The sequence below is a fragment of the Pogona vitticeps genome, chromosome 3, assembly GCF_051106095.1.
Source record: "Pogona vitticeps strain Pit_001003342236 chromosome 3, PviZW2.1, whole genome shotgun sequence".
NCBI lineage: Eukaryota > Metazoa > Chordata > Lepidosauria > Squamata > Agamidae > Pogona > Pogona vitticeps.
The window spans coordinates 17,498,075-17,518,109 of record NC_135785.1 but is presented as its reverse complement, the minus strand read 5'-3'; the positions used below and the strand labels follow the sequence as shown (position 1 = coordinate 17,518,109).

The 20,035-nt window shown below is 40.7% G+C and overlaps 1 protein-coding gene across 1 annotated transcript; it reads left to right on the top strand.

Moving 5' to 3' along the window:
* Positions 1-405: 405 nt before the first annotated feature.
* On the top strand, positions 406-19,455 carry GPR160 (G protein-coupled receptor 160). Its single transcript, XM_020793832.3, has 2 exons — positions 406-545; positions 18,175-19,455. The coding sequence occupies exon 2, from the start codon at positions 18,211-18,213 to the stop codon at positions 19,231-19,233; it is 1,023 nt and encodes a 340-aa protein (XP_020649491.3). The 5' UTR covers positions 406-545; positions 18,175-18,210; the 3' UTR covers positions 19,234-19,455.
* The last annotated feature ends 580 nt before the right edge of the window (positions 19,456-20,035 follow it).

The following is a 20,035-nucleotide window of genomic DNA, read 5'->3' as shown; positions in this document are numbered from 1 at the left end:
CCCGGCGACCAGATCCTAATGATGCCCCGCCCGAGGCCGCCTCTGGGAGTGGCCGGGTATGCACGGGCGCCTTTTTTTCCTCAGGCAAATGAGCAACCCAACCTCGCTTTTGCTCTGAACGGTCGAGAGAAGAGACGAGAAGGCTTGGGCTGGGTGGCGGCGGATCAAGAGCCGCACGAAGTGCTCCTTCGCCTGCCTTCCTCGCCTCAGTGAGGCATTAGCCACACTAGCTGGTTGTGTGTATACGTGCGCTCCCCCCCCCCTGTGTGTGTGAGAGAGAAGTCTGTTCCTATCAACGCTGACAGGATAAAGGCTCATATTATACCGAATGACTGGGAATTGGTGAAGAGAAAAGAGTGCCTCTGAGCATGCATTCGCCGTCCCGATGAGGAGTCGACCCCAACACGGGTGAAGTCAGGAATCGGGACCTTTCGCGTTCCAGGAAAAGGCTTGATGGGCTGGGAAACTCTTCTCTCGTTTCGGTCCAAACTACTCGTTCCCGGCGGCGTCTCGTTGACAGGATGAAGCGTGCCTAATCCAGGCAGGTGAGTTTGTTGCATTAGCCACCCTGCGATCCGCCGTGGAGCAGGCAGAAACGCCATAGGTGAAGCTCAACATTAAATTGATTTCTGCCTCTTAGGAAACGGTTGAACGTGGGTCGTCACCTCTGGAAGCAAAAGGACAGCTGTGAAAACAATGATGAAATAAATAGTTATTTGGTTACATTCAAATAATTCAAGATGCTCAAATAGTTCAAGAATAATTTAGATTCAATACATTCAAATATTATTTGATGTAGAAAGGTTCTATGGGCCGTATTTCAAGTGAAAGGCTGCTGTGTTTTACTTTGCCCAGTGTCAAAATCACAGTTTCCTTATGCAACTGCTTTTTTCAGTGTGGTATTTTGTTTTTTAGCAGAAAAACTGTGGTCCCTTCAAGCCTGCCACCTTTTTGTACAGAGGGTTACATGCAGCTGTCTTAACATCTACCGTATGTTCTTCCCTGAAGTGATAGAACTGCATGTAAACTTCAATCCCTTGAGATCATGACTGCTCATGATCCAAGCAAGGTATCACTCCAGAATTTCAGGTTGAATAAACATCTTGCTTGACTCATGGGCTTGCCTATGTTTCTGACTGATGGGATTGAAATACACAGATTTCTAGGTGGAGGGCAGTGGTAGCTTGTCCATTAGGACAAGTGGGTGGCTGCCCCATAATGAGGTACATGGTACCCCCAATCATCCTTCCTCTAGCTGCCTGCTTATCAGAGACAGATTACCTTTACACTTGTGTTTGCCTGCCTTTGTGCATGTTTATGCCATAGAAGTTGTACATGCATTAATATCCACATTGCTCCTGGCTGTGCCCACTGCTAGATTTGTTTTTTGCCCTGGGCAGTAGCACTGTTGGTGCAGAGGTTTAATTTTTATGGAGAAACATCCACTCGTGCAAATCCTTACTTGCAACCCCATGTGGAAACTAGACCTTTGATCAATATTATGTAGGCTCCTTTATCATCACAAAGATCTGTTCTTGGTGGGAGGGGACCCTTCTCTAGCCAATATTGTGTTGCAACACATCTTCTACCTGATTTGAGATGTGTCCTTACAGTAAATCTTCCCATCTTGGTAGCGGAAAATCGTTTTTACCACTTCCTCACTTTGCAGTCACTCACCACAATTTTTCCTTTCTCTTAATCTGATAGATGCATGTTTCTACTGAATGCATTCACTACTGAAACCAGCTAGGTGATTTCAAAGAACTTCTTCTAGGCAATTACTTCTCTCTCCCCTGTCCCTGTTGAAATTGTTTGCAACCTGCTGGGTGCCCAATAATCATACGTGTATATATTCACGCCATTCTTAATCTGGAACGACAAAACTGCATGCAAAGTGCATGGTTTGGAAAATGTAAAAAAATGGCATTCGGCTTTAGTATCTAAAACATACCTGTAGTCCTAGTTGTAACTGTTGAGAAACAGTGGGAATTTGGCCCCTTTAAAGCAGTAAACTCTGATTTTGTTTCCCAGAACTCTGTAGTTGGGCTTTTGACATGAGTACTAAGCACATTTATGAGAAATGATCTTTCTCATTGCTCAACGTCTTTGGTTTATTTTTCCCTCATGCTAATGCAGCATACTGAAGACAACTTAATGAAGAACTGCATGCCCTTACCACAATTATAATCATAGATCTCAAGAGCTGGAAAAGGACCATAAAGCGTTATCAAATCTGCCTCCTGGCCAAAGCACAAAATATATAGCTAAAGCATCCCTGCAAGAGGGTAATTTGACCTCTGGTTTAAAAGCCTCCTATGAAGGAGTATCCCACTACCCTTGAAGTACCATATAATAAGCAATCCAGTTACTGTAGAAATGCAATCCTCACTAGCCATTATGGCTGAAAACGAGGTGAAGCTGTGTTGAATCCAAATTCCCACCCCACCCCACCCCACCCCCAGCCTAGAAATTACTTAAGGCTGTCTTGGCATTGGCTGAGCTTTATGCAGGCATGGTGGTTGTGTTTGTGGGCTGATGAGGGTTTAGGTCTGGATAGACTTCAGCTGCTTCTTCACTCCATCACTCCTCTATTCCTTGTTTTGCTTTTGTGCCATCTGCTCCACGCCAAACACAGCAGGTCTTTGCAGTCAGCCAGGAGTGCAGACTAATTGTGCTGGCCTAAAAGGCTTTTCCCATTCAAACTTCCTTATGGCTAGCACATTGTTGATTTAGGATTGTACTGTTAATTAATTAATTACCTGTATGCCATTTTTCTCCTGATAGGGGACCCAAGGTGACTCACAACAATTGAAACAGTATAATGCTCATGTTTTTAAAAGTACCATTAAAAATTATATTTAAAAAAACTATTACCTGTAAACTATTTTCCCCTTAGAGGAACCCAAAGATTGTCAATATTGAAACGAAGATTATAGATGATTTTGAAAATGTTTTAAAAAGCAGTTTAAAATTCTCTAAATTTAATAAGTATAGCTTTCCCGAGAAAAATATAGCTTTTCCACTTATTGCTTAAAAGCCTGCAGGAAAGAAATTCTTTATCTGATGATGGAAGAATAAGAGGAAGGAGTAGAATTTCCCTACACTTAAAAAACCCTGTTTTTATATCTATTTCTGTGAAATTCTGGCTTCTGTCATTTTTCTCCCTAAAGTAGGAATTAAGCTAAGATTATGAGGAACTGGCTTCAGGATAGATCATTCAGTTCACACTATTTTAACTGGGATTTTCTTTGCTTCTTTGCTACCGAAAGATACCAGAGTGGATATCTCCATTAGAAGCTTTTACAGAACCCAACCTTACGTCCGTAAACAGATTACTCAGATACAAAGAATTAGTACTAAAAGGAAATTGCGAATTAAAAACAAAAGACAAAAAACCAAGACATATATATAGATTGGTGGGCTAGAATACAATTGGAATCTAGATAAGTAAAAGATAAAAAGGAGGGTTTTTATGTAGAGCAAATACTCCTGGATAAAATACTATTAGAAACAGATGATAAATTTATTTTTAAAAATGTATGAAGTGTTATTAGAAATTAAGATGGAAGATGAAGTGGTAAAAGATCATATGATGAAATGGGAGCAAAATATAGGGCATAATATTGAAATTGATGACTAGGAAAAATATGGAAAATTAATATAAAAATTACAAAATCATTAAGTTTTAAAGAAAACATATATGGTACAAAATGTTCTACAGATGGTACATGACACCAGACAAGTTATCAAAAGTGCATAAAGGTACATCAGATGTATGCTGGGAATATAAATTACAAGAGGGAACTTTATATGTGGTGGATATGTAGAGAAGCAAAAAACTATTGGATAATAATACATGAATGTTTGCAGAAAATTCTACCAGTGTGAGGTTTAATGGGTTACAACAGTGGTCCCCAACCTTTTTCAGTCCGCGGACCTCCTGGGGAAGGCGGGGCACCCCCTGCACTCGTGCACATGCTGAACAAGTGTGCGTGTTCATGCGCATGCCAAACGGCGGCACGACGCTTACATCGGTGTTCTGGAGCGCACATGCAGGTGCAAACGGGCTGTGCAGGGGCAAGTGAATGCAGGGGGGCGGGAGGTCTGTCTCGGCGGCCCAGTCTGACTCAGGCTGCGGACCGGCACTGGGCCACGGACTGGGGGGTTGGGGACCTCTGGGTTACAATACTGTGAGGCTGAGACCAACCTCAGAGGTGGCGTGAGAAGTGTACCATGGGACAGCTGGCAGACATAATGAAAGACTTACAAGGGCTAGACATAGGGACAGAAACAATAGGGGGCACCATTTTGGCAGGAAAAGAGGAGAAAAAGGAAGGAGGAAGGGGAGGGGAGCAGTTGGAGGAGGATGGAGGAAAGGAAGCATGCTGGATGGAGAAGGGAGAGGAAAAGGAGGATTTACTAGATTTGGTTTAAGAAGACCCCTGGACAGAGGAATGGGTGGAATTTAGAGTTCCTCGAGAGTATTCAGAAAAGGAGTGAAAAAGGCAGATATATAGGAAGCCACCCTACTGGGGTGAGACGGAAGAGAGAAAGAGATATAAAGCATGGATATAGAGGGAGGCTCAGTGGAAAAAAAAACCCAAGCAGAATATAGAGAGAGGTGGGAGACCCCGTGGGGCCAGTCCATTTCGTCCCAATTTGAGACCTACACTGGGCAAGAAGGTTTGGGAACCACAGGTGGGCTGGATCTTCCATCCCTCACCCTGAAGCAAAAGGCAACACCTCCGGGGGACTTGTTGTCTGAGTTTGACAGTTATAAAGCGGTTTTGAATTCATCACCCTTCACTAAGGAGAAGTTATTGTTGTTTAAAGAAGACAAATATGGCGCCGTTTCTGTAAAATCAAAGATGTTATGGCTGAAAAACTCATGAAACTGTGTTAAACAATAAGTATGTTTTATCAGAAAATGTAGACATGGCAGTTTCATCTTTGCATTGAGATGTCACATTCGGGGAAATGGGGGCAGAAGGACATCACAAATACATTTCTTCAGATTCATGGGGTGAAATATACATTATTTAGCCACAGGTGCCTGAGGAAGTGGATTATAATTCATGAAACTCACACTGCAATAAATCTGTCAAACTATAAAGTGCCATAAAACATTTGCTTTTGCTTTGTTTTTGTTGCCGTATATTGTAAAATAAAAAAATCTAATTTTTATTTTCTCTCATTACTTGATTATTTTCAAAAAGTCTGCTGCCTTTTGTCAGCTTTTAATTTGAAATTCAATGTTTATTTTTGATTGTGGAATGTGAGGGTGTGTTATGTGTAGCATAAGTAGATTTCTCTCTCTTAAACTTGTATTTACTTTTTAAAAAAGTCTGCCTGTAGACTGGTTGTGGATTAAGGAAGGATCCGGGCATAAGATTTACCGAAAGATTAAAAGCTTTACATAAAAGCAACATGTTTACAAAAAGATCAACATTTGTGATATATCGAGATTATAATTGTGCACAAATAGCCTTTCAAAATCGTACCTTTTTTGTGGGGGAGAAATTTCAGGAAAATCTATACAGTAAAAGTTTCACCACTAGATTGGGAAATTCTCCAGCAATTTCTCAAAGGTGGGGCTCTATAGCACTGCTTTGTGCTTTTTTCCTTAAAGAATATATATATTTTTGCACTTCCAATACAAGTTATGTTGCAACAGCAGTTGTGTTGGTAGCATGGATACCATTTTGCTTCTTCCACAGTGGCCTCTGCCTAATGCGACTGTAGGACATTGTGATGGAAGAGGTGGCAGGAAACCATCTACCAAGAAATAGTAGAAAAACAGGGAAATAATTCTGCAACGTGACCTATGTCTAGGGGAACAAGTAAGAAACATCTCAGTATACTTCTCAGAAAAGTGTCTTCTGAGAAATGTTTATTCAGTACAGTACAAATTATTAATCTTGAGGGTTCAGCATTTTTTCCAGTCCGTTCAAATGTTCCATTCCCAGGAGGTCATTGTACCTACATTTTGTGCTACAGACATACAGTATTTTGCATTTGTATTTCAACATCTTCATTAGAAGAGTAAAAATATAAAAATAAATGTGCATAGTTAAACCAAAGACATGGTAGAAAAATTTGTATTTAAGATACATTGGATTAGTGTTGAGATGCACCATTCTATGACATTTGAGATATGATGGTTGGATAATAAGCACTTGAGCTGCATATGAAATAAGACGAGCCTCTGTTATATACGTAGCTCTTCCACTAACCAGAATGATTAGAGGACATAGGTGCAGCTAAAACAAAGTAAAACTGAGTAAAAACTATTGAGTACAAAAAGAAGAATAAATAGAAAAGGGTAATAAAGATCATGAGTCACACTAAGAAGCAAGATGCAAATGAGAAAAGAGAAAGTTTTCATTGCCATGGGCTTTTCAACTATAGGAATGCAAAGCATACCCTAAAGACAACTGTAGAATACTGGAGATTAACTTTTAAAGATTTTCAGCTCTGCCTCCAGTGACCACAATGATATCATGTTACTTACATCAGAATCTAAATAACTAATAGATCTCAGTTGTCGTTGGGTCATTTAAGGAAAGCCTGGTGTATAAGCATGGAATCCACCTCCCTTATTTGCAGTAAATTGTTTATGCTGAAGCTGGCTGGAAACCCCAGTGGTTTAGGTATCTGGCCGAGGCTGGGAGTTTGGTTGCCCACTGTGTCTCCGGTCAGTACAGACGGCCTGTGAGGCCTTTGGGCAAGCTGCACAGTCCCAAGGCACCCCCAAAATAATTGAATGGTGAACCGCTTCTGAGTATTCTCTACTTGGAAAACCCTGAAAAGGGTTGCCATGAGTCAGAATTGACTTGATGGCACATTATTATTATTATTTATGCTAAAGAGATGCCAAGTCCAAATCTATCTAAAAATCTACTGGGCTTTAATTTCTCCACAGTGGCCGCTTTAGACCAGCTTTAGAGCCAAAATAGTAGATTCTGAATGGTAAAAATTAGCTATGTTCCTCCTCAACAAACCTTTCTACAAAGTTTTAGCTGAGTCCTTAACTCAAGTTGGTAGATTTGATGAAGATGATACCTAATTCTTCGTTCATGTCAGAAACAATCCAATGGTGCTTTTGAAGTGAAAAGACCAGCCAACAAAGGGCTGTCATTGCTCGGGGGATGCCCAACAGTGTTCACATTTTTCAGGGAGGCCCATTCTATGTCATCTGGAAGTGATATAATATCAACATAATTAATCAAGCATTGCCTCGTCCCAACCTTGCAGGAGAGCAAAGAAGCCTACTGTGTTTCCTGCAGTACAGCTTATTTTCAGATGTTTTTTTTTTCAGGTACAACAAACTATATTTATTCAAATACAGTCATGTCATCTTCTGGTGGAGGGCGACGTTCCACTTAACTAGGGGTAGGGCTTATGTTACGAGCATCCTTAAAAATCATACTAGGGCTTGTTTTCAGGTTAGGTCTTATTTTTTGGGAAACATAACATAAGCAAAGAATCAGTGCACAGGCTTGCTGAAAGTGAACAATGAGGCAAGAAAGTCTTTATGAATGACTGGTGCAGGGACATGATTTTTAGTGACTGAAAATGAGGTGCTTTCTTTGCCCCAGTGGGCAGAAAGGGTTCCTATAGATGATCTGATGTTATCCATAGGTGCAATTAATTTGAAGATTTATTTAAATCACAGCAGATAAACAGGGAATAAGATCAATAAAATGAAGGCACAATATAAAAAAAATCAAAGGAAAATCTATGGAATTTCTAACACAGTACAGTACAATGTGAGGGATGTGGTGGCGCTGCGGGCTAAACCGCAGAAGCTTGTGCTGCAGGGTCAGAAGACCAAGCAGTCGTAAGATCGAATCCACGCGATGGAGTGAGTACCCGTCGCTTGTCCCAGCTCCCGCCCACCTAGCGGTTTGAAAGCATGCAAATGCAAGTAGATAAATAGGGACCACCTCTGTGGGAAGGTAACAGCGTTCCGTGTCTAAGTCACACTGGCCATGTGACCACGGAAGATTGTCTTCGGACAAAACGCTGGCTCTATGGCTTGGAAACGGGAATGAGCACCACCCCCTAGAGTCAAACACGAATGGGCAAAAATTGTCAAGGGGAACCTTTACCTTTACAGTACAATGAAATGGTTAAATGCAAAGTTAGCCCTTTATAAACTATATTCACCTCTAACCTTCCACCAATCCTCTAGTTGAAGCTCCCTATGTTCTATCTGTTTGGCCTAAAGAATGAGGAAGAAAGGCATATGACAACATGTTTGTGAAAATTCACAGGAATGTGCAGGAGAATTGATCCATGAGAATACAGATGGGAAAATCAGAATGTGTGTGTGTGTGTGTGTGTGTGTGTGTGTGTGTGTGTGTGTGTGTGTGTGTGTGTGTGTGTGTGTGTGTGTGTGTGTGTGTGTGTGTGTGTGTGTGAGAGAGAGAGAGAGAGAGAGAGAGAGAGAGAGAGAGAGAGAGAGTGTGTGTGACGAAAGTGTAGAATCTCTTAGAAGAAAGTCTACCCCATTGTAAAAGCTGAGACCTCTCTCAAAATCAACACAATCTAAGGCCTAAAGGCCCCAGAGCAGCCAAAATCTGCAAAAGTAAAAATTACATGAGAAAAAAGTGAACTGAAAAAGCATCTTGATGTGAGCATGGATGTGAATGTGAATGAATGTGATTCAGAGTCCCAAGCTTATGGTATGTACCACCCTGTAGTGCTTAAAGCACTTTCAGGGTGGTTTATAATTTAAGTATTCAGGGTACACCTTGCCTCCCCAGCAAGCTGGGCACTCAGTTTATTGACCTGGAAAGGATGGAAGGTTGTGTGAAATGTGAGCTAGCCACTTGGGACTGGACAGGGTCATGAGCAGAGTTTGGGCTGCAGTATTGCAGCTTAACCAGTGCACCATGAAGATGTGTTAATGCTGACTTTCGTCTTGTATTGAAAGTCATCCTGGGACTGAATTGGAGTATGGGAACTACATTGGGTCAAATATGAAGCCTAACAGAAAAGAAATGAAGTCTTGAAACAGAAGCAATATTTAGGCTACAACCTTTAGTTTATCAGAGCTGAGCAAGGCAGTTGATAACAGGACATTTTGGAGATCACCCATTCATAGGGTTGCCATAAGGTCACAATAACAACATGCAAATGGTAATCCTTGAAAAACACAATGGGAATTGAGAACTTGAATTCCCAACTGCAGAAGCAGAACATGCATCAGAAAGAGCTCTTAGATGCAAAAAAAAAGTTATCTGTGAGTTCTGTAGAAGCTCATGGATTCTGTAGAAGCTAAAATTGTGAGACACTGAATAGTACAATAGAAGTGCCATTTAAAATGTGAAATCTTGAATTTGCAGGATGTTTTGAAAGACTGTCAAGGAAGGGTATGAATATTTCAAATGACAAAAGTTTACAGTTCAGTGTAAACAGTGTGATGTGTTAGGTTTTAAATAGATTAAGGTACTTCTACAGCTGAGGTCACAGCTTGAAAAAGTTACTTTTTGGAATATATCTCTCAGAACCTACTGATGGATGTTTCTGGAAATTTCCAGGAATATAAGTTAAAAAGATAATATTTCCAGGTTTTGATATAGGTTTAAATGCTACCTCTAGTTCAAACAGTTGTCCATAAGTTATATTTTTGAAGAATAGGCCTGTAAGAGGCTATTTGTTAGCATAGCCACCTAGACTTACGTCTTAGGAAAGAGTTTTCAAAGAGGTAGTTCTGTTTTGGGACATCTGATTTTCTTTACAATCTTCTTTATAGACAAAAATTACTGTAAAGTTGCACAGTAACAGTTATAGAAACTGATTCAGAAAAAAGAATCAATGTCATTGCTCTTCAGAGACAAGCATATGCTTACCTGGTAAGCAGTAAATCACTCCTAACAATGGCCGGGGTGTTTGGTACTCAACTCTCTCAAAGTTTGTTACTGATATTAATAATTATTATGTCTCATTGAAATTCTACTTTCTGTACCTTTGTGCTCTTCATGGTTTCTCCCTCCCAGGATATTAATTTAATTTTGTGTTGTTGATTCTGAGTTATGGTGACCCTTTGCAAAGTTTTCTTGGTATAGAATATTTAGAGGTTATTTATCTTTCTTTTTTTTTTTTCTTGGGCATGATCTGGGACTGCATATCTTTCTCAAGACCACACACATTAGCCCTTCTCCTAGAAGAGTGGGGAGCTGAATTCCTGACTCCTAGCTTTGCAATCATGTACTCTATCTCGCTGAGCTATCCAAACAGCTTTCTCAACGTAAACTTATATGTAATAGTAATAATAATAATTTTGTACTGACAAGTCACAGTTGATTTGTGGCAACTCCAACTAAGTATCCAAAGCATGTTTTTGTTTTAACCAGTGCTAATCCCCGAAGTGATTTTCCATGCCTAAGTGGGGATTTTAACTCAGGTTTCCTGGTTCCCAGTATGACACTCTATCCACTACAATGCACAGACTCACTTATACAGAACAACCCTGTGGCTAAATACTTCACGGCATGTTGTCTGAAGATGTGGATTGTAATCTACAGAAGTTAATACTGAATAAATCAGTCTTTAAGCAGCCATAATACTTCTCTTTTTATATTTTTTATATATTTGAAAGAAGGATTTTTTTTTTGTAATGCCAGATGTTAAGGATGGACAGCCCAGGAACATTTACTGTTTCTATGCTGTGCATATACACATTCTAGAAAGCATGTGGTCAGGATGCCAGACTAAAATTGCTGGTGATCTAATAAATATGTAGTTCTTGTATTAACTGCTTAACTTAGGAATCACAAGCACAGCACTGGTAGAGCTCTCCTGCATTATCCAGCTAAAATTATTTGTAATGCAGATCCCACAGGTTAGGAGAACATTGTGATGAACCCAGTGTTCAACCAAGTCACTGATTTGAGTGGGAGCAGCCTTAACTAATCAAACCAGTCAGCAAGAATGAGCACAGTGGCATTAACTCTTGAATAATGCAGCTTTTATACATTTAAAGACCTGATTCCAATCACCTCAGGCTCAAACAGTTGTTTTCAGCTATCTTGTGTCAGCATTTCTATTATAACCCCCCCCCCCCTTCTATCATGATACTCACCCTCCATAGTTCAGAATGTCATAACCCAGCCTAAAAGGTTTGTGCTGTTCGTAATACTGACTTTAGGGCTAACTGTACTGAGGCTTTGTACTCTGTACTCAATCTGTCTACAGAAAATTGCTGCCTCTGAGATCATAGGTGGTTTTTTTCCTTTACTTTTTAAAAGTAAGTTTCTAATTATTTTGGTAAGAAAAGTTCCAAAAATGTGTTTCATCTTAAAAGTTTGTCTGAAAGCAGTAGAGTACGTACATAAATCATATGGTAGTGGGACACAAACAAACCATATTCTAGGGAAAATTTTGCATTTTTATTGAACTGGAGTTATGGTCTCATTCCTATTAATGTTTTGGCATGAAAGTAATGATAAGTTGATTTGTTTCACGTCTGTCTCACCAAGATAATGTTATTGGGGGAGGGCAAAAATTCCTCAGGGCCTTATAGCCTCTTCAAGACTTTGGATTAGGCATCCTTCAGTCTCGACAGACTATGGTAACATACTCTGAATAGAGGACTTGGAACAGCATCTAGTGTGGCTGAGAAGGCCAATTCGAGAGACAATCCCTTCCACACTGAAGACAAATACAGTCCGTCCCCTGTCCAGCTCCCTGATTTGGCTGGTTTCGGAACTGCCTCTTTGCCTTGGCCTGCTGGACAAGGGTCTCTTCAAATTGGGAGAGGCCATGATGCACCGTCTGCTTCCAGGCTGAATGCTTAGATGTCAAAGTTTCCTATCTTTTGATGTTCATTCCTAAGGCCTTCAGATCCCGCTTGCAGATCTCCTTGTATTGCAGCTGTGGTCTCCCTCTGGGGTGCCTTTCCTGCACTAATTCTCCATACAGGAGGTCTTTTGGAATCCAATTGTCAGCCATTCTCACAACATGCCCAAGCCAACATAGACATTGCTGTTTCAGTAATGTATACATGCTAAAAATTCCAGCTCGTTCCAGAACTACACTATTTGGAACTTTGTCTTGCCAGGTGATACCAAAATGTGTTTCATCTTAAAAGTTTGTTTGAAAGCAGTAGACAACGAGTATGGAACATGTTCAGCTTCCTCTCCTGCCGTGCATAAAGGGTCCAAGACTCACTGTAGTACAGGAGTGTACTCAAGAAACAGGCTCTATAGAAATGGATCTTGGAATATGCTGTCAGCTTCTTATTAAGCCGTACTCTCTTTGTGAGTCTAGAGAATATGGTAGTTGCTTTGCCAATGCGATTATCCAGCTTGACATCTAGGAAGGGAGTGTCAGAGATCGTTGAGCCAAGGTACACAAAGTCATGAACAACTTCCAATTCTTCACACAAGAATTGTCCACGCCCTGCCCCATGGCTTGTGTTTTCTTCAGACCAATTGTTAGTCCAAAGTCTTGACAGGCCTTGCTAAAACAATTGATGAGTTGTTGAAGGTCTTCAGCAGAGTGGGCAACAACAGCTGCATCATCGATGAAGAGGAAGTCCCACATGCATTTTAGCTGGACTTTGGTCTTCGCCCTGAATCTAGAGAGATTAAAGAGCTTTCTATCTGACCTAGTCCGGAGATAGACACCTTATGTTGCAGTTCCAAAGGCGTGATTCAGCATGGCAGCAAAAAGGATCCCAAACGAGGACATAACCCTGTTTCACTCCACTTCGGATGTCAAAGGGATCTGATGTTGGTTGAGCCATCAAAAACTACGGTGCCCTTCATTCCCTCATGAAAGGACCTGATGATGTTGAGGAGTCGAGGTGGACATCCAATCTTGGGAAGTATTTTAAAAAGGCCATCCCTGCTAATCAAATCAAAGGCCTTTGTGAGATCTATGAAGCCACAAAGAGTGGCTGTCATTGTTCCCTACATTTCTCCTGCAACTGTCTGAAGGAAAATATCATGTCGGTCGTGGATCTATTAGCTCAAAATCCACACTGTGATTCTGGATAGACTCTGTCTGCAAGCACCTGGAGTCTTTTCAGCACAACACGGGTGAGCAGCTTCCCTACAACGCTGAGGAGAGAGATGCCACGGTAGTTATTGCAGTCGCCCCTGTCACCTTTGTTCCTATACAATGTGAAGGTGTTTGCATCTCCTGTGGCACCCCACCTTCTATCTAGCAAAGACAAATTTCATACAGCTCAGTGATGATGATCTCTTTACAGCACTTCAGCACTTCAACAGGGATGTACCGGTATGTTATCCTTCCCAGGTGCCTTGCCGGAGGTGAGGGAATCCAAGGCTGCTTTTGTTTCTGCTAAAGTTGGTTCCCTGTCCAACTCTTCTAAGACAGGCAGGCATTCAATGTTATTTAATGCCTCTTCGGTTACTACATTCTCTCTGGAATCTAGCTCAGAGTAGTGCTGCACCCAGTGGTCCATCTGCTGTGCTGGATCATGCCTGCAGCAGACATCAAGGGAGCAGATTTCTTCTGTATTGGACCTAAATCCTGCTTGATACCGTCATACATTCCCTTGATGTTACCTGTGTCCGCTACTCTCTGTATCTGAGAGCAGAGCTGAAGCTAATACGTCTTAAAACATCTCCTGACAACCTGTTGGACTTGGCTACGAGCAACTCGAAGAGCTATAAGTTGTATTCACTAGGACAGGCTTTGTATGCTGCTCGAGCTCTCCTCTTATCCTTGATGGCTGGCATCAACTCCTCCGAATGGGCTTTGAACCAGTCTGCTGTCTTTTTGGTCTTCTTGCCAAATGTGAACAAGAGCTTCTGGTACCACTTATTTAAAGCTAGAACCTTGCCCCCTCAGACCATGCAGTCAGGGAGAACAAAGGCCAGAGCAAGAACACCTTGCAAGCCTAAAAATCCACAAGACTAGAAAAAAAATACCATACCAAATAAAATGTCCTCCCAGACACAGCTCACCTTCTGCTTCCCCTTCCTCTGCTTTCTCTGCAGGAAAAGGGCTTAAACTTTATTTATTTATTTAGCTTTAGATCTAAAGACAGTTTAAAATATCGAACTAGATTTCCATAGGTGAATTTGCACAGAATAATCAAGTTCTTTGTCCCACTCCATTCTCATTTCATTAACGTCAAATTGAGTGCTTTCTAATAGACATTTTTAAACTACTCAGAGTGTACCTGTTGGGGTTACTACCCCAGCTACATCATTTGTCAGCTGCCAAATTTGTTGGTGTCCAAAAGCTATCAGATATTTAGGTGTTTTGGTTTCTTGATCTACTACTCAAATTATTATGATGAGTTTATTGGTATTGTTGACTGAAAATGAAATCTCTCCTGATTTGGATAGATGGGCATCACTTAAATTAACTATCTGATGTAAAGGGAATACACTTAAAATGACTGTATTACCACAGACACCATTTGGTCATCATGCTGTTCTACTGTATATTCTCCAAAGTGATTTTCAGAAAAATAAAACTGAATTCAAGAAAATTATATCAGTGGCTTTATGTCCCTGCTTTCCACTTAAGATGGAGTTGCCAATTTAGGAAGGGGAATTCAATTTTCCAATTTTGAGTCTTTGTCATAAGACATAACTTTTAGCAGGAACAGATAATTGGCAAATGCACTCTAATTCAACTTACTCTTCATAGGCAGCTATGTAATCAATCTATTTCAAGCAATTGTTTCCCCTGGACCTCTGATTAGCAGTCAAAGACATTTTCCCTGCTATACGTATTTTCAGGAGGCATGCTGACTTGGCCTATGATTTCTTAGCAATTACAGTTCAACCAGTATGCATGTGTTACATTAACTCTATGGGGTAATCTTGATCCAAAAGTTATGAGTCAGTTTTTTTAATAGGGAAAAAAAGTTGGTTGTGGGATATACACAGAACCACATATGATCTACCTTCTGGAATAGCAATGTTTACAATTACAACATCTTTTAATCAGCCATTACCCTGCAGAGCCTTAGCAGCCCTTGCTACTTAAGAAGTATTGTTTGCATTTTCAGTTAAATGAAAAATAAAACAGATCAATTAATTTTTTGAAGGCAATAAATAACAGACTTTTTTTTTAAATGGCCATTTGGTCCTGGGTTAAAAGCTTCTTGGGGTACCTGAAGCTGTTCATTCTTTGTTTCCCCTGTATGTGGTTGGTGATATTTTGTCTACATAAGCATCCCCACCTTGAGAATGAATTAACTATTGTGCTTTGCAAATCAACAAACCAAGGGGAAAAAGAAATTTCCCAACCCTGAGGTGCTTACAGTCTGAATTGTGGCAATGTGGGAAGGAACAATACAGTAGTTGGCACTGAAGAGAAGGCAGACAGAGGAAACAGGAAAAGTGCCAACAGTGCAGTTGCTCATACTTAAGCATTGTTTCAGCTGTGGGTGATACAATGTGGAAATGCTCCACTTCTCCATCTTTTCTGCAAAATCATATTCTTAAAAATGCATTGTTCACTGAAATTAGCATTATAATGAAAGATGTACCCAGTGTAGTATAGTGAATAGTGTGATGGACAAGGACTCTGAAGACCTAAGGTCCAAATCCCCACTTGGCTGTGAAAACTCAGTGGGAGAGTGAAACTGGTAAAATCATTTCTTAAATGTCTCACCTTGAAAGCCCTGTAAGCATCACTATAGGTTGGTTCCAACTTGATGGCACATAACTATAATGAGGAACATAGTGCAAGTTAAAATGGACAGTTAGAATAAATGCAATATTAGTCAAATCTAAAATCAGTCCTGAAATAACCTTTTTGTAAGGTAATTGTACTTAAGGTAAGGTAAAGGTTCCCCTTGACATTTTAGTCAGTCGTGTTCGACTCTAGGGGGTGGTGCTCATCCCTGTTTCCAAGCCGTAGACCCAGCGTTTGTCTGAAGACAGTTTCCGTTGTCACGTGGCCAGTGCAACTTCGACCCAGAACGCTGTTTACCTTCCCACCGAGGTGGTACCTATTTATCTACTCGCATTTACATGCTTTCGAACTGCTAGGTTGGCAACAAGCTGGGACAAAACGACGGGAGCTCACTCCGTCGCGTGGATTCGATCTTATGACTGCTAGTCTTCTGACCCTGCAGCACACAAAGGCTTCTGCGGTTTAGCCCGCAGCGCCACCACGTCCATATTGATGTCATAAAATGTCAGGAATATTAGTATCTTAGAAGTTGTTAGTATCTTCTTCTGCTTTATTTTCTTAAACCTGCAGTCCTAAGCACACTGGACCAGTTGACATGATAAACCTGGGATCCTTAAGAACTGTGGTTTATGAGCGCAGTCTTGCTATACATTGCCTTCTCGCTCCTGCCTGTAGTGAGAATAACTAAAATCATACTGATGTTTGTACAGTATAAGGTTTGCGTAACTTGCTGCAGCTAATTGTAGCTAATTGGCAAGGTGGTAAGATGCAAAGTTGGAGGACCAGGCATGCTATGAAGAAACACCCCGCCACTGTCATTTAGCTGCAATTGACTACAGCAAATTGTGCAAATGTTATGCGAACACCAATAGGTTTTGACTTATGTTGCTCTTAGGCAGTATCAAAGAGTTTGCTGCCAAAATTTCATTACGTCTGCTGTTGCAAATCACTAAAAGCCACTTAACAAGTATTTCCTGCTGGGAAAGGTATTTTTGTGATTTCCTGCTGAAATTTGGTAATATAGTGTGTGGCCCACAAGGGCTCTGGAGTGCATGGTGGTGAAATTGGCTGCCAGAGTTGCCAAAAGTGCCTCCCCTTACACTAAGCGAACTATAGAGCAAGGTGAGGTCAAGAATCAGCCTTCCAAGTGCAAAACCTCCATCTATCATAGCCAGCATAGTCAGTGGGAACAAATAAGAGGAACTGCAGTCCAGCTATATGTGGAGGGCCCCACATTTCTCATACTTGCACATAAACAGTGGTTCCAAACCTTTTTGGAGTGTGGTCCCCTTCTGTAATAGCCCAGTAACTTGTGACACCCCTCCGCCGTATTTGCATAAAAATGCAATTTTTAATAGGGTAAAGTCATCCCTTTTCAGAAAGTAAAGGCTTCTTTCTCTCTGAAAGGGCCTGTTTCTTATACATATACATGCTAACTCTGATGTCAGGCTATGAAAAGTTAAGGAAGAAATTATTTTACAAGGGCTGCTCTCTATATAAGCGACCCGTAACCTCTCAAGAAAATACTTTGTGGCCCCCTTGGGGGTTCACAACCCCAGGCTGGGAAACATTGCACTATGGCAGAGCCACCACGAGATACAGCCTTTTGTTACTAAAGAACATAAGTTGTTTTATCCATTGAAACGGCTCAACATTGTCCATTACTTCATTTAAGCTCCAGCATTGTCCCTGCTGTTAAGGTACCCTTCGCTCAATAGTTCTCTTACTTCACTATCTGCATGTGAGAATATCTGGACTACACTCCTCTGGCTGCATTCATATGAGCCAAAACAGACATTTCTGTGTATTTATGAAGTGATTTATTCAAGTTATTCCAAAGAGCATCTGGTATACTGATGTCAGGATTTTCCATTTTTGTTGGCAAGTCTTTCCTCAAAGAATGCTTATGAGTCAGTGAAGCTGCCCAACAACTGCAATAGATCTTTGCTCCATCTTATCAAGTACAGTACGTTTTGATGAGTGGGCATTCTTGAATGTCTCAAGCAGTGGCCTTCATCAGCACTGGTATTGAAGATCTAATAAGTGGAGATAGTAGGGATTGAATATTGGATTTCATGCATGCAAAACCAAATAGTCTATTATCAAGATGTGGGCTATCCTATAGTTTGCACATACTTGTCTTTTTTAAGCTGCTTTGGCAAGACATACTTGTTCTTGAAAACGTTTGTTTTTCATAAATGGTGCTATATAAATACCAAACATAATGGATTGGATCCAGGATCCGTGCTTCACCTATGGAAGGCCTGGACTTGAGAGGAATCTTTTCCCCCTCATCCCTCAAGCCAGAGTTCACCCCATTTAGCAGGAGCTCTTGATCATCTTCTTGCTGCAAGTCTGTGGTTGCTGTCTCTATCAATGCTAATAAATCTATGAGCTGCTTTATTTATGTTTGATTGTGTATCCCAAAGATATTGGGCTGTATGAAACATAGGAATTTCCCTGTTCCCTATTCCATGATGCTTCCTCTTTCATTCTGGTAATCAGTGATCTACTAACAGTGCCTTGTGGTTTTTTTTCTAGGTATGAACAGGAACTGGTTCTCACCTCCCTGAAATAATGGCTACCGTCCTCTGTGAGAATTGCACCTTTCTGTGTCTTCAGCCTGGGTGTTTTCTCCAGCCTTCTGAAGCCAGCGGCGCTCTTCTGCTCATCATGTTGGGGAAGGTCTCTTTCAATTTGTATCTTTTGCGAGCCAGAAGACAGACTGTCCGTGACAGTTTTATGGGCTACTTTTGCATTTCACTAGCTTTCTTTGACTTGGTGCTTCTGGTCACAATGTCTTTTATCTCCTACTTTCAGAACATTATGCTTTTGGGTGTCTACTTCACCAAGTATCACATCTGTCTTTTGGCTCAGATCATGGCCTTGACCTATGGGCTTTTACACTACCCAGTTTTTATTGCAACTGGTTTGGATTATTACCTTACAATAACCCACACTTCAAAGAACTCAAGCGTGCGCTGCAGTTCCCTATATGTTTTTGTGGTAACCTTCTTGTGGATTTCCGTTCTCTGTTATGTTCTGAATCTTCCAGGGAACACGATAGGGCTTGATGTAAACTACTACAGTGCTGCACACCAATGCCCTTTCTACATCAGTAGCCAGACCTACTGGCTCTCATTAGGCATGCTGTTCATCACATGCCTGGTTCTTGTATCTTGTTGGTCAGAAGTGATGAATACGGTACAGTCAGTTAAAATAACATCCATCAGAACAGAATCTGTGTTTTTCTTCCCTTATGTTCCTGAGTGCAGCCGAAGATCCTGTGCAAAGCACCTCTTGACAAGACTCCTAATATGCTTTATGGGCACCTGGGCACCATTTCTATTCCTCCAAACGCTCATCATCTTACTGGGTGCTCAGATTCCTGCTTTCATAGAAATGAATGTTCCTTGGCTTTATTTTATTAACAGCTTTCTTATCGCAATCACATGTTGGTTAAGGCGACAGCACATGGAACTGACAGAGGAGTCTTGGGATGTGGATCCATTTGTCAGCTGGAAATACTGCTTTGTTCCTTTCAGCTATCAAGATGTAGATGAAGCTCAAAAGCCCATTACTAAAATTGTAGTCTATTAGCAAATTGCTGCGGGAGAAAGAAGTTGAATCAATATACTGGGATAGTGCATACTCTTTTTTTTGCTTTGCTTGTGAACTTATATGAAGGAAGAAATATTACACAAACAACACAAAAAAGTGTTCCACCAGTATATGGTTTTGGTGTGTTTGCATTGTAATGTGCTAATTGTAAGGTGGTTTCCAGTACGGGTATTATTTCAAAATAAAGTAATGAAACCTTAATACAGGGTTAGCAATAACTAAGTTTTCTTACAGTAACTAAGAGCAAAATCCAACAAATTGGCTTCACTAGAATCAAAGGGGCAATGATGCAAAAGTCCAAAATGATTCAGTGGAACATATGTATGCCCATTTACAGGTAATTGTGCACCTGAAAACACTTTCTCTAATAGGGAAACAAATTAGTGGGGAAAATGAAATTAGGAGAAAATATCACCATGTGCCATAGCAACATTTTTAGAAGACCCTTAGTATAACTAATTATCTTGCCTTTCTGTCCTGTGGTTATACCAAGCTTTAAATGTGCAAAATAATCTAAACAAAGCTGAAGTGCAACTATAGCAAATCTAGGAAGTAGGATCCATCAGTTTATAGATACAAGGAAAAAAATTAGAACCTGTCCTTTCCAAATGCATGTTATGATTTACTTTTGTGCCTGGCTTAGTGAGCTAGAAATGAGGAGAGTAGAAACATGCCAACATATAGAACAGCACCAAAAGATAACTTCCCACACCACAAGAGTGTGTTCTAAATGTGAATATACTCTTTCCTGTTGAAAAAACGTAACTCATTTCCCACACCT

Bases quoted from the DNA above. Each gene is read 5' to 3' on its own strand.
- GPR160 (XM_020793832.3), top strand. From the start codon at position 18,211: ATGGCTACCGTCCTCTGTGAGAATTGCACCTTTCTGTGTCTTCAGCCT.